Raw genomic sequence first — 23,630 nt, forward strand, 5'->3', positions numbered from 1 at the left:
GGTGGCTAGGTCATAGGTGATGAAAAAAAATTTCTGGTCTGAACCTTGTACAGAGAGTAGAAGTGAGTTTGTGCTGACTTTAGTGAGAAATGCATGAAAGCATTTAAAAAGGGAAGAGATAACAAGATCTAAACTGAAATCAATTAATTCTTTTTTCATTTCATTCGTCTCCTAAAAAATCTGTTTGTTTATATGGAGTATATCCCAACTCTTAGATGTTGTTGGCTGATGTATTTAGGGACTTGTATTTAGGATGGATAGATAGTTGGCTTACTTCTGATACATATGGCTTGCACTCACATTTTGGTGCTTTCTCTTGAGGGTACTTTTTTATCGTGGAAGGGAAAAGTTAGGCATCAACTACAAAGTGCAGCCTACCAGAATGAATATTAGGTATAGGACCATCCCCCAAATGGATCACTCGTGGTATACATAATGAAATTAAGTGATATAGGAAAAATGTCAAGATTATAGTACACAATGTTAGCCTGCGATGATTGAGAAAATAGCTAAAGTTTTAGTGGGTGTCATCCGGATTACTTGGCACGCCTACTTGCTACATTGAACTTGATTGGTAGGATATGATTGAAAGAATGTATAACTTGTATCACCTAAGGTAAGTACATAACCAATACATAATTCTCCGGATTTCATTCCTCTAGTAGGCAATACTCTGATGGTTGATTCTATATTGTCAGGAAGGATTTGACGCCACAAGGTGGTTAGACCGGAATCTGATTCGTCTATGTTCCAAATTTGGTGACTACCGAAAGGATGATCCATCCTCATTTACGTTAAATCCCTGTTTTTCGCTGTTCCCTCAGTTTATGTTTAATCTGCGGAGATCACAATTTGTACAGGTAATATTTGCTTGAATTTGTATTTTCTTTTAGTTTTATGCATATGACATTCAAACTTTACATTCTCTCACAGGTGTTCAATAATAGTCCCGATGAGACGGCCTATTTCCGCATTTTATTAAATAGAGAGATTATAAGCAATGCTGCGGTCATGATTCAACCATCGTTAATATCATATTCATTCAATTCACTACCTGTACCAGCTTTATTGGACGTGTCATCCATTGGAGCTGACCGTATCCTATTGCTTGATTCATATTTCAGTGTAGTTATTTTCCATGGTACAACAATTGCTCAATGGAGAAACATGGGTTATCAGAATCAGCCAGAACATCAGGTGCACCTTGTTATACTTGTGCGATATTTTGAGTTAACATTTCAATGTATTACATGTATTTGTAAATTCAGATATTTTAAGAGGAGGAAGTCTTTTATGAGTTTGCTGCATCAGCAGTATTAAATATATTTTCTTTAAATCTTTAGTTTCTACCAAACCATCAAATTCATTCTCGAAAACTTGGTGACTTTTTTTTTTTTTTTAGGAAGCTGATTGTGCTTCTCATGACATAACAAATTGTAAAAAAATTTCTTGGAATTTCGGTATTTCAGTTTCTATTTTGCAATGGACATGGTAATACTTATTTTTCTCGTGAACGACAAGTCTTCCTTTGAATAAACCTATTTTTCCCATGTCTTCATAGGCTTTTGCGCATTTGTTACAAGCTCCACATGATGATGCCGAATTGATTATTCGTGACCGGTTTCCAGTCCCAAGACTGGTGGTCTGTGATCAGCATGGCTCCCAGGTCACCTTTCTGTCTTCATCTTAGTTTGGTGCATATTTTTTTTGTTTCTGTGGGTAAATATATATAGGAGTGAGCTAACTGTTGAATTTTCATCTTTGCTTAATGTTTTGCATTTACCTGTTTCGATTCTTTAAAATGACAAATATTGTTTTGTGCGTGTTCCTCCAACCCCCTCTGCGCCTGAAAGGTGGGGCTAAAATAACTTGTGTTTGAGAATGAAACCTGAATGCCTTAAGATAGGAACTGGTTTTCCTTATAATGATATTGCATCACCTGATTATAATATTCTTCAAAAACATATATACAGCTACATCAAAATTGGCTACATCACGTCTTTATTTTAATACTTGGACCTGTTTTGAACAGGCGAGATTCCTGTTGGCGAAGTTGAATCCATCTGCGTCATACAGCAATGTACATGAAATGGCTGCTGGCTCGGATGTGATATTCACCGATGATGTGAGTCTACAAGTGTTCATTGATCATCTTCAGCAGCTGGCTGTCCAAGCTTCTTAAGAAGGTGAAAGAGTTGGGATTCCTGTGGTCAATTTCTCGATTTTGCGGAAATCCTAATTCAGGGTTTCTTTATCTCCCGTTACCTTCTCTTCCCGTTCTGTCTGTTTTGCCTTCTTCACATCAATTGTGTGAATGAGAAGTCCAGAGTCATCACTATCGGAAACAAGGAGAACAGTTCCTTCGAGATGTTCCCTTTTTGAACGGAAAAAGGAGTTGGACAATTATTGTTTAGAGTGGCACTGCTAAAAGGGTCAAGTTGTAAATTAAAGACATTTTTGTTGGATAGATAGGTTAGGAAGATATAGTCTTTTGTTACTTTAATTTTAATCTGTACCAAGAGGAGATTACATAGTTTACTGTATGTATTCAATTTTTAAGATTTAAGAATGTATTTTTTTCTAGGATTTCACTTTCTTTGCTTAAATAATTTGAGAGACGAGCATGTTTGGCAGAGCTAGAATTAAGGCTCGCCAAAAGTACTTTTTATTCAAGAAATAAATTTGACAAGACTAAAAATTTACTTGTCATACACACATAATATAGAATTCACAACTTATAACTTAAAATTACCATCATATAAACACTTGATTTGTGTTTGAATTAAACTTCTATTTGTGTTGGATATATTACTAATGGTCACTTTATACTAAACTACTAATTTAAATTTATAAGACTGCTGTAAAACCAAAAAAAAAAGAAGGTTATTTCTAAATGCCAAAATGATGCTTTGGTAGTTATGGTTTGACACACAAGCTTAGATAGGATTAAAGGATAGATGAAAGAAGGGTCTCTGAGAGACTTGGAGGTGGAACCTCATGCCACATGACCTTTGAAAAATTAAAAGGAGCATTTGAAATCCAAATGTTACTTTTGAATTCGTTTGGTTAATTTATGAAAATGTCTTTTGTAGTTGGAACTTAGAAGGGCTTTCAAAAGAAATTGGTTCAATGTGGCTTCTCTAAAAGCACTTTTAAATGGAAGAGATGTGCTACATGTACAAGCAGCATAAACCTAAATAGAAAACTCTTTTAAAAATTAGTTTTCAAATAAAAAGTAAGAGAGTTTTTCTAAAAGTTTTTCTGCAATAAGCAAAAGCAAAAGATATGTCAAACAAACTCTTAGCTCACTTATGATCACGTCGTATTATAGAAGTTTGGTTGAGCCTTATCTTAAGACGTGGTTCTTGCTGATTCATGCGGAATTTCATGTACTATAAGTCAAAGCGTTTGACTATTGTAGTTTGCCACCTAGGGTTCAGTATCGTGTTGTTTTGGCTAGTAGAACGATATTTGTATTGTTCAATAACAACTTGAAGTTTACGATTTAGATTTCTTTCATTTTGCCCTTGGTTATTACTAAACTCACTTTTGTGGTTATTTCTATTACCACAAAAGTTGTCGTAAAATTGTCGTAAAAATCGTCCAAAAAATCTGAAAATCTGGCCAAATTTTCAGATTTTTTGGGCGACTTTTGTGGCAATTTTCCGATCGAATCTCTTGAAGTTATGGGGAGATTTTGGATGATAATTGAAGGACATCGTGGGCTTTTCAATGATATCAAAATTCGACGGTCTTGGTGGTCGGAAGTTGTCGAAAAGTTGCCGTAAAAATCGTCCAATTATTTGAAGAGATAAGTGGTGGATGAATAACTATATAAAAAGACGAGTGAGTATTCAATAATGCGTAAAAGATCAAGTAGTACTCTTACCATTTCTTTGGGAAAAGGAAGGCAAAAAAGGAAAGCTCTCAGCCAAACCCAAAACCCATAAGCCCTTTGCCGCATTTTCCCTGCCCAACTGAAGTGAAACCATGAATTTCTTCAAACCCAAACAAGCTGCAGCTCCTCATCCGCCACCGCCGCACCACATCCTTCACCAAGCCTTCTCTTCCCTTCAAACCCATATCTCCAATTTCCTCGAAAACCTTCCCACTCCCCCTCCTATTAAATCCCCTCCTTGGGCCAGAATTTCGAATCACAGTAATGGTGTAAACAGCACAGGCTTCTTTTTTCCTAATAGTAATAAGAATTCAAGCGGTACCACAAGCAGTAAAAATTATGCTATGACTGCAGATGCCATCGAGGAGAGGCTGGCTGGAGTGCCAGTATATGCACTGAGCAACGGTTCGCAGGAATTCGTGTTAGTCTCGGGTGTAAATACGGGGAAAAATCTTGGACTGTTTTGCTTCAGTGAATCTGATGCTGAAACTCTTCTTAACCAGATGAAGTCCATGGATTCCTCCATGCGCACTGGCTCGCAAGTGGTTGCTGTCGCCCTTAGCAAGGTATATATTGATTTATTGTACCTGTATGCTGGTTTGAGGACTCCAATTTGTTGCTGAATTTCAGTTTTTCAATGGGGAGTGCGTAATGTATAATATACTGAAGTTTTACCTTGTGCTTAAGGTTTTAAAACTTATCTGTGCAGTATTTGAATGTTGGTGCTATTGCCACAACAAAGTCTTGGACGAAGTTCTGAAATAAAATGATTTGATGGTTTCATTTTGCATTATTTATTGGGAGAAACTTTGCCTGTTAGTTGTTTGGTGTTTGAGTATGTGTTAAGTTGATATTAAAAGATATTGAGATTTCTAATTTCATGATAGGATAGTGGTACGGTATTTTTTATAATATGAGAAAAGGTTGAGACAGAATTTTTAATTCTATGCATGGATTTCTTTTGGCTGATTGTAACGGGAAGCTATGGTTGCAGATTTTTCAGCTCAAAGTCGATGGAGTGGCTTTACGCTTGATTCCGGAGGCTTCTCAGATACAAAATGCAGTAATGGTGAGAGAGAGATGTTTTACTCATCTTATCTTCGGTGGCCTTCTCTATTTTTTCTTTTATATTTCTTTTTTACTTCTCTTTATTGAGCAATTAATTTATTCTTTACATGTGAACAGCTGGAATTGAAGAAAACTCATTGGTCACTAATCTGTAATATTCTCAAATTTCAGTTTGATGCAATAGAAATCCAATGGGTTTTTGTTTTTGTTTTACTATATTGCAAATGAAATTTTGTGAAGGGAGGGTAAAAGAGGAAAATATTGATGTACTGCAGATTTGATGTCAGTCTTTGTAATTGGTTCCTATAGATAATGTGCATTTAGATATCTGCATCAGCAAATATGGATTTGAAATTAAAATTTTGGTGATACATCTCAAGAATTGTGGTAGACAAAACTAAGGCTTTAGGAGTGTCTTAGTCTTATTAACTGGCCAGCTATGGGAAGCAGATATTAATACCTAAGCAGGTTAGGTATCAAAAGATAAAGATGTAAATAAGGTTACTGCTAAAATTATGTTGTGAAGTAGTATATCGCTTTTGTATGACTATGGCATATACTTCTGGAACCAATATTTATATCAATTATTTGGTTGAAATTCCTAGTTATCTAAATAGTGATGTTTTTAATATCGCAACTTACCATTTGAATGTATAAGTGAAAGATGCTTGGGAATGTATGCTTCTTAAATATATCCTAAGCCTGTCTTCCCATGGTGCATTGATACAATTGGTTGCATCAACATATTTGTTAGATTTGTTTGGAATTGCTTTATTGACCTATACACTTGTCTCATATCTTGAATCTTTATCATCACCATCATGTCTTATTCTCAACTTGTGTGAGAAACTTCTGCCATTTACCTTAAAAATTTGTTTTCGACATTAAGTTGAAATATAATAACATTTCAGCAGTTCTTTGTGACAAAATTATATTTGCGTGATGCAAAATTACCCTTGAAACTGTTTCTATGCAAGCACCTTGCTTAGCATTTTATGGCATTGTTCTCTCTGTAATTCTTGATTGGGTTCCCTTTTTGTGAAATGAAGAGCATCATAACTCATTTTTTTTAGAAGCTTGCTCTGTGAGGTTGTTGATATTTTCTAGTTTCAATTGGAATTCAAAATTTATATATCGAGTTGTTGGGCTTTTCAGCTAGAATTTAAAAAATATATATATAAGCAAGCAAGTCTCTTGGTGTCAATTTAAATAAAAATACTCTATAGCTTTTGTTTCCTGGTTGAGAGAACTCTAAAGAAATCCACCTGTGTAATTTGTATCCATCAAGAATATTGTAGGCTTAAAAATGTTCTTTGCCATGCCTCTGTTTTACAGGAGAGGAAGAAAGCTGGTGTTCTTGATGAGAGCTTTTCTGGGGTTCCAGTTTTCCAGGTTGCTTTGTCTAATCACTTCCATGATACTTGCCTTACGTTATCTTCGACTATATGCTTTGAACCTGATATTCATTCCTGGAATTAATTAAAGAAACATTTAAATTTAGGTGGGGAAAAAAAAAGAAAAAAAACATTAAAAATGATGAAAGTATATATATTTTCCCCATAAAAACCGTTGGTTAGTATACGAATTAAAACTCAGTTCTTATATATTTTCCCAATAAAAACCAATGGTTAGTATACAAATTAGAAACTTAATTCTTACTTATTCAGAAAATGGCTGTCAAGAATATTTTTAGTTATTTAAACCGTGAAGGGATTCTATCATCAAGAAATAAATACTGTGGAGCGTAGATTGATTACATGGCCACACAGGCGGCTTGATCAGTCAGCAAGCGTTCATTTTTCCAGTAGATAAACCAGAGTTGCTGAAAGAGGAGAAAGAAGATTGTTTGAAAACTCATAAAGTGATGATGAAAGGGAGGTTCTTTGTCCAGATTCCAGAAACACGCTAATTGTTTTCAAGTCCAGTGCATTTAATTTCTTGTGTAATCCTTGAGACCTCCAGTCTATGGTGTGGATATTAGACATCATTAGTAAATGGTCATCTAAGGATTAGAGTTTGCCGCCTTTTAACTCATAGGCTAGATGCTATTTTCCACTCTGCTCGTTCTTGGTATGCCGGTATGCCCCTGAGAAAAAATTATAGCCCCTCATTTCTTTGAACTAAACCTTTGTTTGAATCAAACTCTTAAACGCTTCACCCCTTTCAATCAATTTCACTAACTAAATCACTTCATTTATAAGAACTAGTTGGTGTTATGAATCAAATTGATTCAAATCCAGTGTGATTATGGGGGGAATTTAAAACAGAACAAAGGGATCCCTGCATATGCCATTTGTGAAGGGAACAGATTTCTAAGAATCAGGTGGAGATGAGCGGTAGGGAAAGGAAGTGGGGAGAGAAATTTATTGACAGTGTTAACTTTTTACTAAATAGCGGTTATTGATTATTAGGCTTGCTTGGACATTCATAGAGGTAGATCTCTCCAGACTGTTGGATCTGGTTTTTCTATTTTGGTACAAGCAACTACATAGCATGGAATCAGGTCGCGATTGGAGAGGAGCCACTCTTCCTTCTCTATATATGTGAAAATTTCTTTCTCCTTTTCCAGTTTGCTAGGTGAAATTATATTGCTACACCTTCAAATATAGAAATTAGTTTTATTCTCTTGTAGTTTTTGAGTTAAGTAACCATTGCAATTGAACTTCCGTATACCCATATTTTGTAATGACTGGGGGCATTAATTCTTTTCTAGATTTATCCTGGATTTCCATCCTAACATATGTATTCCAGAGGATTGTCTTTCTTCTTGGTACAATGGGACGAAGTCTGTTTGATCTGTCTATATTATTGCCCAACCCCCATATATCTTTGGCTTGATTTTGAGGGAGAAGAGCTGCTAATTAAGTCATATGTTACGTGTAATTGCTTTAATAGTCTTGTTTTTGAGCTGAGAACTATCTTACAGTTCCACTTAGATTGAACAGTTTTTAGCGACTTGGATTATGTTCTCTCTACATACTTGGTGTAACTTGACAACTGAGAAGGAAAAACCAAGTTGTATCTGTCTTATTTTAATTTGGATTAGATCAGCAAACTCCATGGCTTGAAATATTCTACTCATTTCTCATAAATTCAAAACAACATTTTGCAGTCTAAGAGCTTGATTCTGAGGAGCCAAAACAAGAGATACCGTCCAGTATTTTTCAGAAAGGTTAAGAAAGAAGATGATAGAACCTTTAATCTGTTATTTTTAGCAATTCAGTTGCATATGCTTTTTTCTCATGTTTTGTTGATTGCACAGGAGGACCTAGAAAAATCCCTTTTAAGAGCTTCACGTCAACAGCACAGGCTGAATCCTTCTTTAAGGGAAGGGGATATTCAGGTAGAGTTTCTGACCTCCCCATGTCTCTTCGTGGGCTATTTATCTTAGATTTACTCATTGTTTTCTCCCGGATAAATTTTCATAGGTTGCTGTCCTTGAGGACATAATACGAGGGATGAAGGTAAGAAGATACAGTCTTATTACTACTGGACATTTAGCTATAAGTTATGCAATATCTTCATTTTCATAACAAAATGACACAAAAAACACCTTGCAGGATAATTCGTCATCGACTTGGGATGATGTTGTTTTCGTCCCTCCTGGTTTTGATGTCTCAACTGACACATCTAAGCAATAAGAAGCAACTGGTTTTGAAGTATAAGATTCCTGTTTTATCCCTTCTCTATTGTATGGTTCAAGCAGTGTAGTTATCACTGGATTAGAGAATGCAGTTTGTAGATCAACGTAAAAGTATCACGCAAGCAATCTATTGAGTGGAACGCAATAAGCAGTTGACAAATGCGACATATTACAGAAGTTTTCCAGTATATTGTGTCCTTTTTATCGGTCGAACTCAAATATGTTGTGTAATAGAGGAATTATTTACGATTTCTTGTGAAGCAATGAATGCAGCAGATTGTTATTCCACCCATTTTAAGTATACACATGACAGAACCTTACATTTGGTGAGGTTAAGCTTCCTTTTGGCAAAATTTATGTATTACATATAAATGGTTAAACTGTTCTTGCCAAATTCAGTCATGCAGGATCTCGTCACTTTGAGCGGGTTCATGCAATGTACATCATGCCTCGGGTCAGGGTCACAATGACTAACCATTAGAATTTTAGCTTGGCAAACTTTGGGAGCTAATGGTGAAAGAGTGGAGCTAAAAAAGGGCAGGCATAGCTCTCGGACACCAATCAAAATTCTTGAAATTGTAAGGTTCTAATCGAAATCCTCTCTCTAGGGAATAGTTCTCGGGCGACGTCCAATTTCAAACCCCATGGAGCGGTAATTGAAGGCAAAGTGCTAGATAAAGGAAAAACAATTTTTAACCACATATTTTAATGGAGTTGCAATTATTATTTACTTATTCATTACTAATATTTATCTCAATTTTAGGATCCAAATTCGCAAGTTCAGAGTGTTTTTTTTTTTATTTTTTTAATGTAGGTCCGCCTATAACTAGTATTGTTACTTGAACTAATGATCCGATGATCCACTGCTTTGTCCTAGCGGTTTAGGTTTCATAACTATGCTCATAACTGCATCAGTACTTTCTGAGCTTAGGTACTTTCTTTTTCGGTACAAAGAATTATCAAAGAAACATGACAATGTTGTGCAACAAATTCTAAATCCAAGAAAGGAAAACGAAGTGTTGAAAATTTAATTGATCCACACAGATATGAGAAGATCGATGATCCTGTAGACATTTGATTGATTATTGAAAGAAAAAGCCTGCATCTGCCTGCACGAGTGAATTGCCCATATAGTCACTAACTTTGACACCCGGTTCCCAGGAAGTCACTAAACTTCAAAAATCACCCCACTCATCACCGAACTTTCCAAAAATCATCTCATTCATCACTAAACTTTTCAACCATTAAGATTTGGATGAAATGCTGATGTGTTTGATGATGTGGCGTGCCAAATGGATTAATTATTACACAGTTGGCATTCTTGAACACATTAAAAAAAAATAAAAATCGAAAAACCGAAAAACAGAAATATCAAAACTCCAACCTCTGGCCACCATTTTGGACCACCAATACTCCACCCTCCGGCCACCTTGGCCACCGGACCAACGTACCAACATGAAGCCCTCGCTTCCCTCTTCGTAACCCACCCAAGTTCCGGCCATAACACCAATCGATTTCACTCGAAATCGAAACCAAAATGGGCTGCCCAAACAGTCAAAAAATGGCCGGAATCTTCACTTCCGGCCACACCCATGCCCTACACAGCCTCCAGATCGATCAAGCTCCTCAATACGCACCTACAGATGACTTCATACCATCAAATAATACAAATAATCAAAATCCCCGACCAATTTCTTCAACAGCGAACTCGAACCGTTTACACTAAATTTCCGGCGTCGACGGGATGATTCACGATCGCGGATCACCTCCACTGGTACCGCCTCATCAAGGCACACCTAATGCACCCATGGGTCATCTCCAATTTCGCCCCCATATGGAAGAAGCAGCTTCGGCAGTTCGTAGAAACTGGCGATCTCCTTCACAATTGATGCTTCTCCACAGCTTCAACCCACAAATTGTACCAACCAGAATGAGATTCATGAAAAAATGGAGGTGGTTCAAGACTCAATTGTTGCATTTCATCAATCAAAAGAAACAATTTTGGCCTTGGCTTCAAAAAGGGTCGTCGACGCCGGCTCCAATTTTTGTTTCGGTTTCTTTTTAATTTTTTTTTTCTTTTTTCCTTATATTGAATGCCTACTGTGTAACAATTAATCCATTTGGCATGCCATGTCATCGGACACATCAGCATTTCATCCAAATTTTAATGGTTGGAAAGTTTAGTGATGAATGAGGTAATTTTTAGAAAGTTAGGTGATGAGTGGGGTGGTTTTTGAAGTTGAGTGACCTCCTGGAAACCTGGTGTCAAGTTTAGTGACTATATAGGCAATTCACTCGCCCTGCACTGTTTACCTTGCTCTTTTATGGAAGAGCCAACTCCATGGACAAGCAGTGGTGAATTTAGGACTGTGACTCGGTTAGGGCGATCGTTGATCGTTGACCATTAATTGTCGATAGTCAACGGCTGTATAGCGATATCGTTTATTAATATTAAATTAAATAATATTAAAAATTCTTCGATTTGTATGTAAATATATTAAAACGTAAAAATCGTATATTTATATTATATTATATTTCAACACAATCTGAAATAATATAAATTACATGATACATAAGACTTCTTTGTGTTATCAATGCTTAACAAATCGTTTGCTTGATTAAAAGTAGTTGAGAGTTTAGATACACCACTATAAGAACTAGATTGAAATTCAGTTGAAAAAATCATTCTATAATTAGTATGAGAATTGAACATTAATTAAAGATTAAACGTAATTAGAATTAATTTTAAATATAATTAAAGTTTCAATTTCCAATTCTCAACACCAATTCATCACGAATTATAAATTCCCCAATTTCTCATTTTCAATTTTTATGAATCACATATTCACATTTCACAATACCTAAATTAATTTTTAATATCACAATTCACAGTAAACAAATTCTCAAATAACATATAAATTAAAATTCAATACTTATAAATCATATCTTATAAATTATTGAAACGTAAAATATTTAAAACGACAAAAAAAAAAAAAAAAAACTCTCCTAAAGTCTTAACATATATTATTTTGTTAAATTTAGATTCAAAATTCAATCATTGCCATGATTGTTAAGCTTCCAATTATCATAATTTTAGAAATTATAGGTTTGAATCATTTCCTTAGAAAATTAATTTTGATAAATATTGTAGAAATAAAAATTTTGCACAATGAAATGGAGGAGAAGGAATCGAACCAAAAACTCACAATAAATATAAGGAAGCTCTAACCAACTAAACTGAAGAGATGTTTGAAAATAAAATGAATCACTAGTTATATAACATAAAATTTGTCTATTATTTATATTAAAAAAAAAATTCTCATTGGCGAATCCAACTAAGGTGGCCACCCTAGCTAGCGGCATACTAAATCCGCCACTGTGGACAAGGCTTCTGTTAGAGGATATGAGATTTTCGATAAAAAAGATTCATTGAACAATTCATCAACAAGGATAATAGGTATAAGTGGGGACCTAACACCACCCTGTCCACAACAATCAAAAAAAAAAGAAGAAGACCTAAGATAAAAAGGCATCTGGCAAAAGCAAACTGTCTACCGTATAATAATTTAAATGAGTTTGTAATTTAATGTCACATAGACTGGTATTAAATACAAGTAGAGCTCAATAATGTTACTTCAAAAGTTTAAAGGTATAATCAACTTGAAAGTCTGAATATGATCATCGAACCTGGTATAGTTATGAATTAAAATGTCAATAATTAAATGCTTGAGACATGTTCTAATTTAATAAGTTGGAAAAATAATTACAATATCACTTCATTTACTTAATTTTTTTTCCCTTACCTACTATAATGTTACACGGAATAACCACTTTTTATCTAAATAAATAATAAAAAATGAACCACCTAAAATGTATAGAATTTTGTATTATGTATATCTTGATGAGTCTAATAGCCACCAATAATTAAAGTATAACATAATCATATTTTATATAGCACAAACTATGCACCATATTGCTATTTTGGATCCTTTAATAATTACTAATTATTCAAATCATAACATCTAACAAAGTGGGCCCCAATCAAGTGATGGCAATGGAGATGGGCCAATCCAACCCACCAAAATTTCCATTATGGCCCACTTTCCTACTATTGATGCCTCTATAAGTTGCTTTCCGGGCGGTCACCATAGTTTCATAGCTTTACATGAAGGATCAATTTCTTGAAATTGAAACTAGAAAACAAGAAATTTCATAGCTGTCAAAGTAAATTTGTCTTTTTATTTAAATTATTCTTTTGAATTTGTCGGAAAGAATCAACGTTTTAAAAATCAAACCAAGCACGAAAAAGATAAAAGTTCAAATGGTCGAATCGGATAAAAAGAAAAAAGAAAAATAGATTTGAGAGAAAACTCGTCAGTTCTCAAGTAACTTGCCAATTTTTAATTTCTAATTTTTACACATTACCTAACGCTTTCTTGATCTTCCTGGTTGAACCAATCGCATTGATTATTAAGACACTGATAAAACCTAAATAATTTCATGATCAAATAACGTATAAGAGGTGCATTTAAAATCGTATTATCATATCACTTATGTAAAACCCGTAAGTTACGCTATGCAGTTGAATTGCGTAAAAACTATTTCATAGACTACGACAAAACATAAGCTCTCGTTACTTATTTAATTGTGTTCGATGAAATTAAGTTCAAATGAAATGAAAGAGAGTTATATTTAGTTGCTTGCGTTAAAAAGTAGATACGATATTACTTTGATTAGTTTCATACATAGATGAATTTCCCAACAATTTTTATGGTGCCATTATATTATTTTAAGAGTACACATGACTCTACCTAATTTCTTCATGTGCAAAAATATGCATCAATAAAAATTAATTCACATAATAATTCCAATATTTTTACCAAGTTAGCCCTACATTTTCTACCTCAAAAAAGATAGAGAAATGGGCAGAGCATTGGCTTCCACAACTAAACCTCAAATATTTTAGGATGATTGAAAAGTTCATCGGATCTACATATATATATATATATATATATATATGAAAAGACACCTAGTTTCGAATTTGACATATTTAAAAGGGAAATTTAGGACTCATTACCTCAAACCCTTCGTGTATTGTGGTTACAGAACCACAACCTTCAAAAAAATGAGGTTGCGAGTCTTCAACCTACTTAAACGTGTGTATTTGTGTTCACATCTGACCGAATTTTTTAATATGAAAGCTAAAATCACGTGCGACTTTTAGCTGAATCAGACATAGATGTTTAGCTATTTGACATTTTTGCACTCCAACTTTAAATCGCATGAAAATCATATTCAATTTTATCATCCACGTTAACGATTTTGATCGTGCAAATCTCGTATTCATAGATTTATATAGAACGAATATCAAGATTCTCATTTTGAAGGTTGGAAATCCCTTACAACACTATGTGAAAGGTTGAGAGAGACCAAGCCTAATTCTTCCTTCTTAAAACACAACTTTACTATATGAGAGCATGGCTCATAAAGTGGAGGCCAAATTTTTTATTGTCCCCTTGACTAGCCTATAAATACATTTTTGACAGTTTGACACATCGCCTTTATAGCAAATGAAAATACGTTAAGACGTAATGTGCTGATGTGTCAAAATTGTATTGACATCTTTCCAATTGCTATGAAGAGAAGATGTGCTGACATTTCAAAATATACTAACGGGACAGTCAAAAAGAGAACAAATTTGGGATAACAGACATTAAAGAGGACATCTAGTTTTGAATTTAATATTCATAAATGCCACTTTTTGAGAGCATGATTCGTACACACTACTCAATAGCCTCTCAATGTGTTCACAGAACTCAATAATATACAACAATATAATATATTTTCTTTTTCTTTTTGTATTAATGTTCAGTTATCTTATGAATAAACCATGATAAATTATAGTTCATCATACAAAATAATATGCTCATCTTCAAGATGGAAAAAAATGTGTTGCCTAGAAGTGTTAAAAATGTATTGACTTGTCTCGTCTTGAGATGTCTAGCTCAACTCTATCCATATTTAGCAATGTTGAGTGTAGTTCTAGAGACTTATATCTCGTGGACATGCACAAATGAGCACGTGTATTAAAAAACTCAACGGCTCTCTAGAGAAGTAGGTCGTGTGACCTTAAACTTGTTCTTCAAAAGAAAAATGAAACTTACAATGTTTTATTTTACATTAAAAATATATGTTGAAGAATCTATTCCCCGTACAGTTCACCTCAAAACCAAAAACCAACTCGAAGGAATTCAGTACCATTCAATCTACCCTGATATGTTTTCTGCACTCTCTTTGTACAGAATCTGAAGACACAAAGAAGGTGAAATTGACTATGATTTGTCGTAAAGCACAGTTTACAGCTATATACAGAGAAAAAGTTTGCCATGAAACTCTTAATCCTGGTCCAGGTTATAGGGAAGAGCCAATCGCTTTATCTCAAGCAGAAATTCAAACTGGTCAAATTAATTTTTGTTTAAATTTGTACTTCAAGAACATAATTAATACTGAAATTAGAAACTGAATAGTTTTGTACTACTTGGTTAAATTTCTAACCATCAAATTGTATGGTTTGTTTGACGTAGATTTTGTAAGTATAAATTTCGTAAAAAAAAATATTTTTGAAGAACGTGTGATTAAAATGTAAAGAAAAATTATGATCTGTGTTTAGAAAATATAGAGCTGAAAATGAGCGAAAAAAAAAAGAAAGAGATTTTTAAAGAGTCTCTACCAAATAGGGGCTTAGTGAAATTAAACAATAAACATTCCTACCGTTGCAAATGGTGACCTTAATCTCTTTAAACCCCAAATTTTATCGTAGATATTGAATATTATGTATTAGTAGATAAACTTAAAGTAGAGTGTATAATCTCTTTGAAATTTAACGATTTACTATGTGATGATTATTATTAAGACTTAAAATTTTATTGTAGAACGTTAATCTAGTAAAGATAAGTAATCCAAACTCGTATATGTTAATCTATATTTTGATATTAATCAATGTGAGATTTATCCTTTGACAACGATTTCGTTGAACAAGATTGAAACTTTGAGATATTTTTATCATGTAAGATTGAGTCTAGTAGAAGTATAAACTCGGCTGCATTGAGATGGCCTTGTTTTGAAGTAACTTGTTCTAGATCAAGTGTCCACACCTTAAAGAACTTTTTTCATGCATTTTCATGGTTTCTTAAGTCAATTAAGGCCAACTCATAATTCGACTCAACACATATTTTAACATATCTAGTCTCTAGACGCTAAGCTAGGTTGGAGAGGATTTGGTAGAGCTAAAGAAGTAAGAATATAAAAAGTTGATAAGCGTGAACATTTACTTCTAGATAGCTCCAACAGGTGAATTTATTACAGTATGAAGTAGTACATAGTCTGGGCTGTCATCCACAGATCTGTATGAATTGATGATGCCAAAAGAGGGCTATATTACCCTATTTTGGGGGAGAAGACTGAATCATTGCTGGAGAAAACAACAAAAACCTTAAACCACTTGAATGTACAAACAAAAACCATCCAGCTCTCATTGCTCAAAGCTGGCACCAACTCCCGCACCCGCACCCGCACCCGCACCCGCACCCCCACCCCCACCCCGGCTCTTCCTTTCACAAGTATTTCCCTCTCTTCTTAATAACACCCTACCCTAACCCCAACCCCCTCAGGGTCCCTATATATAGTACACCTCTTTCAAATTCATGACACACAAATACACCAATAATAGTTCAAATTTCAAATACAATGGCTGCTTTCTTTAAAGGGTTTTCTGTATTGTTCTTGGGTATTTCTCTAGCGATGAGTTCTTGCATGGTTGCTAATTGCGGTAATTTCTATCAAGATTTTGATCTAACTTGGGGAGGAAACAGGGCTAAGATTTTCAATGGAGGGCAGCTTCTTTCTTTGTCTTTAGACAAGACTTCTGGTTCTGGATTTCAATCCAGGAAAGAGTATCTATTTGGGAGAATTGATGTCCAACTTAAACTTGTTGCTGGCAACTCTGCCGGCACTGTGACTGCATACTACGTACGTCTTATATTCTATTAAACCATCTTGTCTAGAAAGTTAAACTAATATAAACCAAAGTAATATATAATTGAGGCTTATGATTTGTGGGTTATTGTTGCAGTTATCTTCTCAAGGGCCAACTCACGATGAAATAGATTTTGAGTTCCTCGGAAATGTCTCTGGTGAACCATATATTCTACACACCAATGTGTTTACGCAAGGCAAGGGGGGCAGGGAGCAGCAGTTTTATCTTTGGTTCGACCCAACTAGAAATTTCCACACCTACTCGATTATTTGGAAACCACAATATATTGTGTAAGCACAAGCCTAGTCTTCTATTGCCTATATATGCATGCATGTGGGTGCGTGGGTGGGGGAATTTTAAATTCATCGGTAATCACTCAACTTATTCTGAAATTTCATCAAGATCACTAAATATGCTCTATTTAAACGTTGGTCACTCCTTCCAGTTACGTTAGTTTTACTATTTCAACGTTGAGTGGCTTGATCGAAACAAAAATAGAATACTAATTCAATTGAAAAACCATCCCTCCCCAACTATTTTTCATTTCAATCAAGTCATATAGCTTCTATGTTAACTGCCACATCAGAATGCCACTTGGGATAACGGTCATGTCGGACTTTTCCACCTGTTAGTTTCAATGGTGTCACTAATCAACTTTCTTATTCCAGCTTCCTAGTGGACAACACTCCCATTAGGTTGTTCAAAAATGCTGAATCAGTTGGTGTCCCGTATCCTAAGAAGCAACCTATGAGAATTTACTCTAGCCTGTGGAACGCGGACGACTGGGCGACCAGGGGTGGGCTAGTGAAAACCGATTGGTCGAAGGCTCCCTTTACAGCATACTACAGAAATTTCAATGCAAAAACTTGTAGTGGGTCTTGCACTAGTAGCAGTACTAAGTTCTCAAATGGGGCATTGCAGAGCCAGGAACTCGATGCTTACAGCCGAAGAAGACTAAGATGGGTTCGGAAAAACTTCATGATATACAATTATTGCAATGATTATAAACGCTTTGCTCAAGGATTTCCTCCAGAGTGTAGGCAATCAAGGTTTCTTTAGAAGGCATTTAAATTGGAGTCTGTAAAATTCTGTATTTCAAGATTCATTTCCTTCTTTGAATTTTCACTATGTTCTATGCACCGGTGCAAAATAAATTAGACTCTTTGTATCATGTGAATTTGCTACCTTCATTTAGACTTGATGATCCCGAAGCTGTCGCTTAACCAGAGGTGTCATCCAAATCAGGCTCGGCTGGCTGATTTTGAGGCGGCTTGTGCTTGACCGAGCACTGCCCTTTGATTGGGGGCAAGCTGAACCCAAAATTAGCTCACACAGATTTACACACCTAAGTTTAGCCAATACTGGTAGCAAGCTTTCTTCAACTATTGATCTCTGGGACAATCCCTGCAGATAAAGAAATAAAATTCTCCTAGAAAGCAATGTTCCGAGCACGAAAATTAAAATGCAAGAACTTTGCTACTCACTTCCTCGTAAACGTCAATTTATTATAGAGATTGGACAAGAATCAATACTTCCAGCCAGCTCAAGGATCGTAATATGTATAGGATGGGATTCTAGAGTACACCAAGCTCAAAGGAATGACTAAAATTGTTCTTAAATCTTTACCTAAAGTTACCGTGTCATTTGAAGTTGTGCACAATTGTATACCTCACTATCCATACGCAAAATTTTAAATTTTGACAAAGCATAATATCCCTGTTATACACTGATAAGAATTATCGCGTTGAACAAATAAAGTTACAACTCAATTACTCAAAGGCATGATTGAATTGAAATATTAAACATTAATAAGATCTCGCTCTTTTCTTTGGGCTCTAGTTTTTTGCCCTGTGAAAACAGGGTTAAATCTTAATTTAGATACGAGATTTTTTACAGTTTGCGGATGAAACCAAGGCCTCATTTTTACTGTGTATGAACGATCAGCAACGTACATCGAAGGCAAGTTACTCAAGTCACCAGTATGTGCTTGGGCAAAGGCGCCACTACACAAGTAGCCTAATAGTGATCTAGACAACACGTACAAAGGTTAACATCACGTAACAGCTACAATTAGTTTACGTGTTCTCTTTGTTTAACCATTTATCTGGTGTTTCTGGACCAGTCGACGCATCTGTCTTTGGAATAACTCTTTCCTGAATGTAGTTGGCAAACGTAACTCTTGGCCGCTGCAATGCCTGTAGATAACACAATGAATTTGAGGATCTCTGATGTGCATATAGAAATTTTACGCTTATGAACAATAATAGATAAAATTGGAGACTGGTCATTAGATTTTAAGAGCAGTTCAATATACAATAGAAGAAAAAATGCCACTTACTGGGGTTCTGCAATGAATATTGAGGTCATAGTTCAATTTTCTGAGGCTCTCTTTTGCTAGATTTTCTGTTTCCAGAGCTTTATTGCATGCTTGATTAACCTGAGTCTGCATGGAAACAAAATCAAACTGATTTATTGAACTCTTTAAACACTGATGAGAGATGGTAAAATAAGCAAACACAAAATGAATACAAAGGACCGAAATCGGAAAATATATTTCCTTCCCAACAGAATCCATTTTTCTCCGCTGATGGTCATGAAAATTTTGGAACTTTAGTATCTGCGTGGATGTCTCAAATGCTAAGTAAATAAATGAGGTGATTTAGATAATGATGAAAGCACAGGGAAACAGAACTCGATAACAAGAATCAGATGGTGTTTCAAGTAGGAACTCTGAAGAGTAAAAGAAGAAAATGATAATCAGAGTTAATATAAATGCTTCCAGCAACACTTGACAAATCCTACCTAAATTTAAAATGAAATAAGAAACATTGGGGCTAGGAGCACAAGTAATAATCATTGAAGAAAATATGTTGAGTAACTTGATATAATACCATGTAATTGAGCTTGCTTACAAGTTTAACTTCAATATTAGGACTGACATGTAAGATCTTTCAATAGTTCCCTTGTAAAAATTTTCACTTGAACAATGAGTACTTAAAAAATTCTGCTTTTATAAGTTAAAAAACAGACTGAAATCAGTTGCAACTAAAAAACACGACCAAACAGCAAGAGCAAGAAAAGCCATTATAAATTTTGTCACTATTTCAAGTGTAATTTACCTGATTGAGTTGGATAGTTGTCAGATCATTCTCATTGACAGCAGACATTTCCAATATATGACAAACATTTGCTAATTCCTTCATCAAGTTCCAAGCAACTTCTTCTGCATCAAGCAGCTGGTTTCTTGAAAACTCAAATGCTCTCTCAGCGTGGAGACGAAATGAAGCACAGTTTAGACAGTTACATGGCCCTCTACACCCTTTTGGATTTTTCTTTAGTATTCCCTTGAAAGGAACGTCCGTATGAGAAATCAAAGTGTCAGAAACTTCAATTTGGGATTGGCCTTGGTTGGAAGTAACCTTTTCAATTAGCTCATTGGATTTATAAGCTTCCACATTCACAGCTATGCAATTTCTTTTCGTATCTGTCTGAATATCATGATCAACTATAGAGAATGATTCAACTACTGAACAATTGGATTTCCCATTGCAATCCATGATATCATTATGGAAAATATCTGATTCAGACTTCTTGGGACTATTTTGAATCAACAATCTTCCTTCCTTCGGTAAATCAAGTGGCATGACCAGATCAGTGGTGTCATCAGAAATTATTGAACTTGGCCCCACTTTAGATGAATGATTGGTGGAGTACAATGGTGGAGTTGATGGACTTAGACTATTATCAGTATCACTGGATGAAACATTGTCACCGGGGACTAGAGCAAGCAGTAAATTTTGCTCCTCATCTTCAGTATGAGGTTGCTCACAGAAACTTTCCATTCTGATTTTCTTCACCGGATTTCCTTCATCGGAAGTAGCATATGATAATAAATGTACATCTGGCGAATCTATCTGAGGCTTTGGGTGTCGGATTACTTTCGAATCACCTATAAAGAAATATTTCTGCATAAATTGATTTGCAAGCAATTCACCTCTAATTGTTGATTCACAATGATAAAAAGGACTTACAGGAGTTCTGTTTTGCAACATCAATCAGATATGGAAGCAGTCTTCTATAGCTAGCTGAGCTAGGAACTTTGAAGACCCTCACTTGTGAACAAGGAGTAAGAAACTGGGCAGAATGCAAGAGATTTTATGTAAACAAAAACAGTTGTCTCAAGAGTCATCCTCTAAGTAAAAAGAAGACAGATAAATTGATGGTCAAATGAAAGAATATCAACCACATTTATGGATTGAAAGAAGTTTACCGTCTCAGACAACCAATTGGTGCCACTTTTCACGTTCGCACTATGGCGTGATTTATTGCCAATACTCAAGCATCCAACTGATGTGCCCTTTATATTAGGTTTCTCAGTAAGCAAAGTGTTGACTTCCATATTTCTCCCACTATCTCTTGACGCTGTTGCATGGAGAACATCAGAATCATGTTTCATCGAAATGCACTCTTCTTCCACAGAATCTTCAACTCCACTAACACCATTCTCGTAACTTCTATGCTCCAACTGATATTCAACACCAATCAAATTCTGCAGAATGGAGGGCTGTTCTTTATTTAACTTTTGTATCTTTTCATCCTTGAAACTATCTGTAGGATTAGTCCTTGCTCCAACACACTCAAGTTTAGCAGCACAACCATTATCCATAAATGAAGGCATTTTAGGACTCAAACCACTTAACTCCTGCAATTTATTTGGAAATTCTACACCGACTATTTCAATTTCTGAAGCACCTACAGGGGAAAAAAGGAAAATAACCGTTTATATATAGAACTATTAGTTTCCAAGCATGAAGCCATATTATCAGATTAATTATCTCAAATCAGATTAATTATCTCAACACTCATTCTCATAAGAAAAAAAATACAAGTAAATAAGCTTACTGGATTTTTCTTTCACAACGTCCATCAAATATGGTAGCAATCTTCTATAGTTAAAAGAGTTCGGGGTCTTGAAAACCTTCCTTTTGGCACATGAATTCAGAACCTATAAGAGTTCAACAAAAGTTTTCAACTTAAGACATTTGAGGGAAAATCGGGTAGCACACAAAAAATTGCATATTGATCATCCAATAAAATCCTCTCATTTTCAAGTATATCCTCAATATAATTCAAATGATAATAAAATACAAAATTAAATACTAAAGCATAGCCGCTAATCACCCTGTCATCAGAGCTAGTGGTGAAACATTTGAGCAAAAAGCATTATGTTAGCTCGATGCTAATCAGACTTCAGAGATTACATCTAATTCCATGATTTTATACAATTTAAACAGATAAAGGCTATTTCATTACCTTTCTACTTGTGGAAACAGATCCGTTTGTTGAAGTCGCTTTATCCTTCATCAAATTCAAACCATTTTTGCTATCATTTTCCTTCGCAACTGCATCCGATGGCATTGTCTCAACAGATTGTCTATTCTCCTCCAGTTCTTTATCCCTCGCATCCAGATCCATACACCGATCTGAATCCGTATCCAGACCCATATTCTGCAATAACTTTGAGTTCCCATTTATTTTCCCCTCCTCTTCCTCAAGAATCGGACTAACAGCAGAAGAGAAAACCCTATGGGTCCGGAGATCTTTAATTGATGAGATCCGACAACTAATCTCATCATTCAACCGCAGATAAGCTTCTACTGGTTCAGTCCCAGTCTCCTTCCGGGATCCGGGTTGAACTGATTTAGGTTTCCCGGGAAATGGGTTTGAGCTAATTGAGCAAGAGTGGAAGTTCGATTTTCGAGAAACATCGAGACGGGTCCGGCCGGAGCGATTGCGGTGGACGTACACCTGAGACTTGCTACGCGTGAAGATTCCGACTGAACGATGTGGTAGAGATGGAGATTGCTTCTTTCGCTTTCTGAAATAGAGATTTACGGATGATGATTTCATAGCTACTTTTCTTTCTTCACTTTCGTTGGAGAATTTGGTTTTTGCTGAGTTATGGATTTAGGGTTTCGACACAGTAGTGTGTTACCGTGTTAACAGGAGAGTGAAGGAGAGGAACATGAAGAGTGGGGGATTTTGGCGGGAACTCATGACGTCATGGCGGGAAACTTGCGCGTGGGGCTTTTGTAAGTTTTTTATTTTTCAGGTTAAATGGAACTTCAACCATGCTACATTGTCAAATTCGTTCGTATAAAATTTGACATAATGGTATCGTTTGACCTCCATTAATTTTCATTCTATTACATTTCATTTTTTACTCTCTTATTTCCAATCACATAATCTTTCATAAAATAATATTGTACGTAGATCGAAAAAATTTCTTCATTTTTCAACCACTCATTTTTCAAAAAAAAACATTATTCCAACCATTTTCATCTTCACAGAATGGGGGCCAAACGAGGGCAATATCATGTGGTATTATGATCCTGTTTGGTTCTCATTATTTCAACATTAAAATGAAAAATATGATCGTTATCCATCATATCAAGCCACCAAATTTGAATTTCTATCTCTTGTTTGGGATTGATAAAAACTATATTTTTCATTCTCATGCTTCCAAACATAATAAACAAACAAGGGCTATATATCATTTGACTGCTTTAAACACAAGACAACTTTTCTATCAAATCAACTTCTGCCATCTCAAAATATGTCAAAACATGTGTTAAAGTTTTCTGGCAAAGTTGAAAACCCATGGAATTTTGGGGTACCAATTGGTGGATATTTTTACAATAAATCTAGGTGTCTTTCAGTAGTGATTATGAGAATTGATTTTTTTACTGTTAAAGAAAAAAGTGAGTCTCACTCGTGAGTGAAAAAAACAAAAGTAACGACTGAAATAGTGAAATAACGAACGAAAAATTGATCTTTAGGGGGTGAAAAATTGCTACCAAACGAAGGTTAAATGTTCCAAATGTTTCACAGGTTGCTTACAGAATTTTGAATTTCGTGAGTAATGCTACCAAAAATCGTACTTATTGGTTTCCCGAAGATGAGGACTGAAAAAGAGCACAAATAGG

At 35.2% G+C, this 23,630-nt stretch overlaps 4 protein-coding genes across 4 annotated transcripts in view; 3 read left to right on the forward strand and 1 right to left on the reverse strand.

Moving 5' to 3' along the window:
* Positions 1-2,591, forward strand: part of LOC111397755 (protein transport protein SEC23-like) — an 8,668-nt gene extending 6,077 nt beyond the window's left edge. The window contains exons 2-6 of the mRNA XM_023024740.1: positions 239-306; positions 676-860; positions 934-1,197; positions 1,562-1,666; positions 2,033-2,591. Of these exons, the coding sequence (XP_022880508.1) occupies positions 239-306; positions 676-860; positions 934-1,197; positions 1,562-1,666; positions 2,033-2,182 (772 nt within the window). The 3' untranslated portion in view covers positions 2,183-2,591. The remainder of the gene's footprint in view (positions 1-238; positions 307-675; positions 861-933; positions 1,198-1,561; positions 1,667-2,032) is intronic.
* Positions 2,592-3,885: 1,294 nt separating this feature from the next.
* Positions 3,886-8,989, forward strand: LOC111396655 (protein TIC 22-like, chloroplastic). Its single transcript, XM_023023096.1, has 7 exons — positions 3,886-4,464; positions 4,893-4,967; positions 6,302-6,358; positions 8,079-8,138; positions 8,229-8,309; positions 8,395-8,430; positions 8,527-8,989. Exons 1-7 carry the CDS (start codon positions 3,991-3,993, stop codon positions 8,605-8,607), a joined length of 864 nt encoding a protein of 287 aa, XP_022878864.1. The 5' UTR covers positions 3,886-3,990; the 3' UTR covers positions 8,608-8,989.
* A 7,306-nt stretch (positions 8,990-16,295) lies between these two features.
* LOC111396654 (xyloglucan endotransglucosylase/hydrolase 2-like) lies at positions 16,296-17,815 on the forward strand. Its single transcript, XM_023023095.1, has 3 exons — positions 16,296-16,637; positions 16,741-16,934; positions 17,313-17,815. Exons 1-3 carry the CDS (start codon positions 16,356-16,358, stop codon positions 17,701-17,703), a joined length of 867 nt encoding a protein of 288 aa, XP_022878863.1. The 5' UTR covers positions 16,296-16,355; the 3' UTR covers positions 17,704-17,815.
* Positions 17,816-18,323: 508 nt separating this feature from the next.
* LOC111396653 lies at positions 18,324-22,633 on the reverse strand. The gene is made up of 7 exons (XM_023023094.1): positions 21,958-22,633; positions 21,547-21,649; positions 20,915-21,396; positions 20,676-20,778; positions 19,764-20,593; positions 18,983-19,087; positions 18,324-18,839 (listed from the first exon to the last, which is right to left on the reverse strand). The coding sequence occupies exons 1-7, from the start codon at positions 22,552-22,554 to the stop codon at positions 18,720-18,722; spliced, it is 2,340 nt and encodes a 779-aa protein (XP_022878862.1). The 5' UTR covers positions 22,555-22,633; the 3' UTR covers positions 18,324-18,719.
* Between the last annotated feature and the right edge of the window lie 997 nt (positions 22,634-23,630).

The sequence above is a fragment of the Olea europaea genome, chromosome 7 (genome assembly GCF_002742605.1).
Source record: "Olea europaea var. sylvestris chromosome 7, O_europaea_v1, whole genome shotgun sequence".
Taxonomy (NCBI): domain Eukaryota; kingdom Viridiplantae; phylum Streptophyta; class Magnoliopsida; order Lamiales; family Oleaceae; genus Olea; species Olea europaea.

Coding starts and splice junctions, on each gene's coding strand:
- LOC111396654 (XM_023023095.1), top strand. CDS start 16,356: ATGGCTGCTTTCTTTAAAGGGTTTTCTGTATTGTTCTTGGGTATTTCT. Junction 16,638..16,740: donor GCACTGTGACTGCATACTAC/GTACGTCTTATA, acceptor TTATTGTTGCAG/TTATCTTCTCAAGGGCCAAC. Junction 16,935..17,312: donor TGGAAACCACAATATATTGT/GTAAGCACAAGC, acceptor TTCTTATTCCAG/CTTCCTAGTGGACAACACTC.
- LOC111396655 (XM_023023096.1), top strand. CDS start 3,991: ATGAATTTCTTCAAACCCAAACAAGCTGCAGCTCCTCATCCGCCACCG. Junction 8,139..8,228: donor GTCCAGTATTTTTCAGAAAG/GTTAAGAAAGAA, acceptor TTGATTGCACAG/GAGGACCTAGAAAAATCCCT. Junction 8,431..8,526: donor ACATAATACGAGGGATGAAG/GTAAGAAGATAC, acceptor AACACCTTGCAG/GATAATTCGTCATCGACTTG.
- LOC111396653 (XM_023023094.1), bottom strand. CDS start 22,554: ATGAAATCATCATCCGTAAATCTCTATTTCAGAAAGCGAAAGAAGCAA. Junction 20,779..20,914: donor CCAATTGGTTGTCTGAGACG/GTAAACTTCTTT, acceptor CATTCTGCCCAG/TTTCTTACTCCTTGTTCACA. Junction 18,840..18,982: donor ATATTCATTGCAGAACCCCA/GTAAGTGGCATT, acceptor TGTTATCTACAG/GCATTGCAGCGGCCAAGAGT.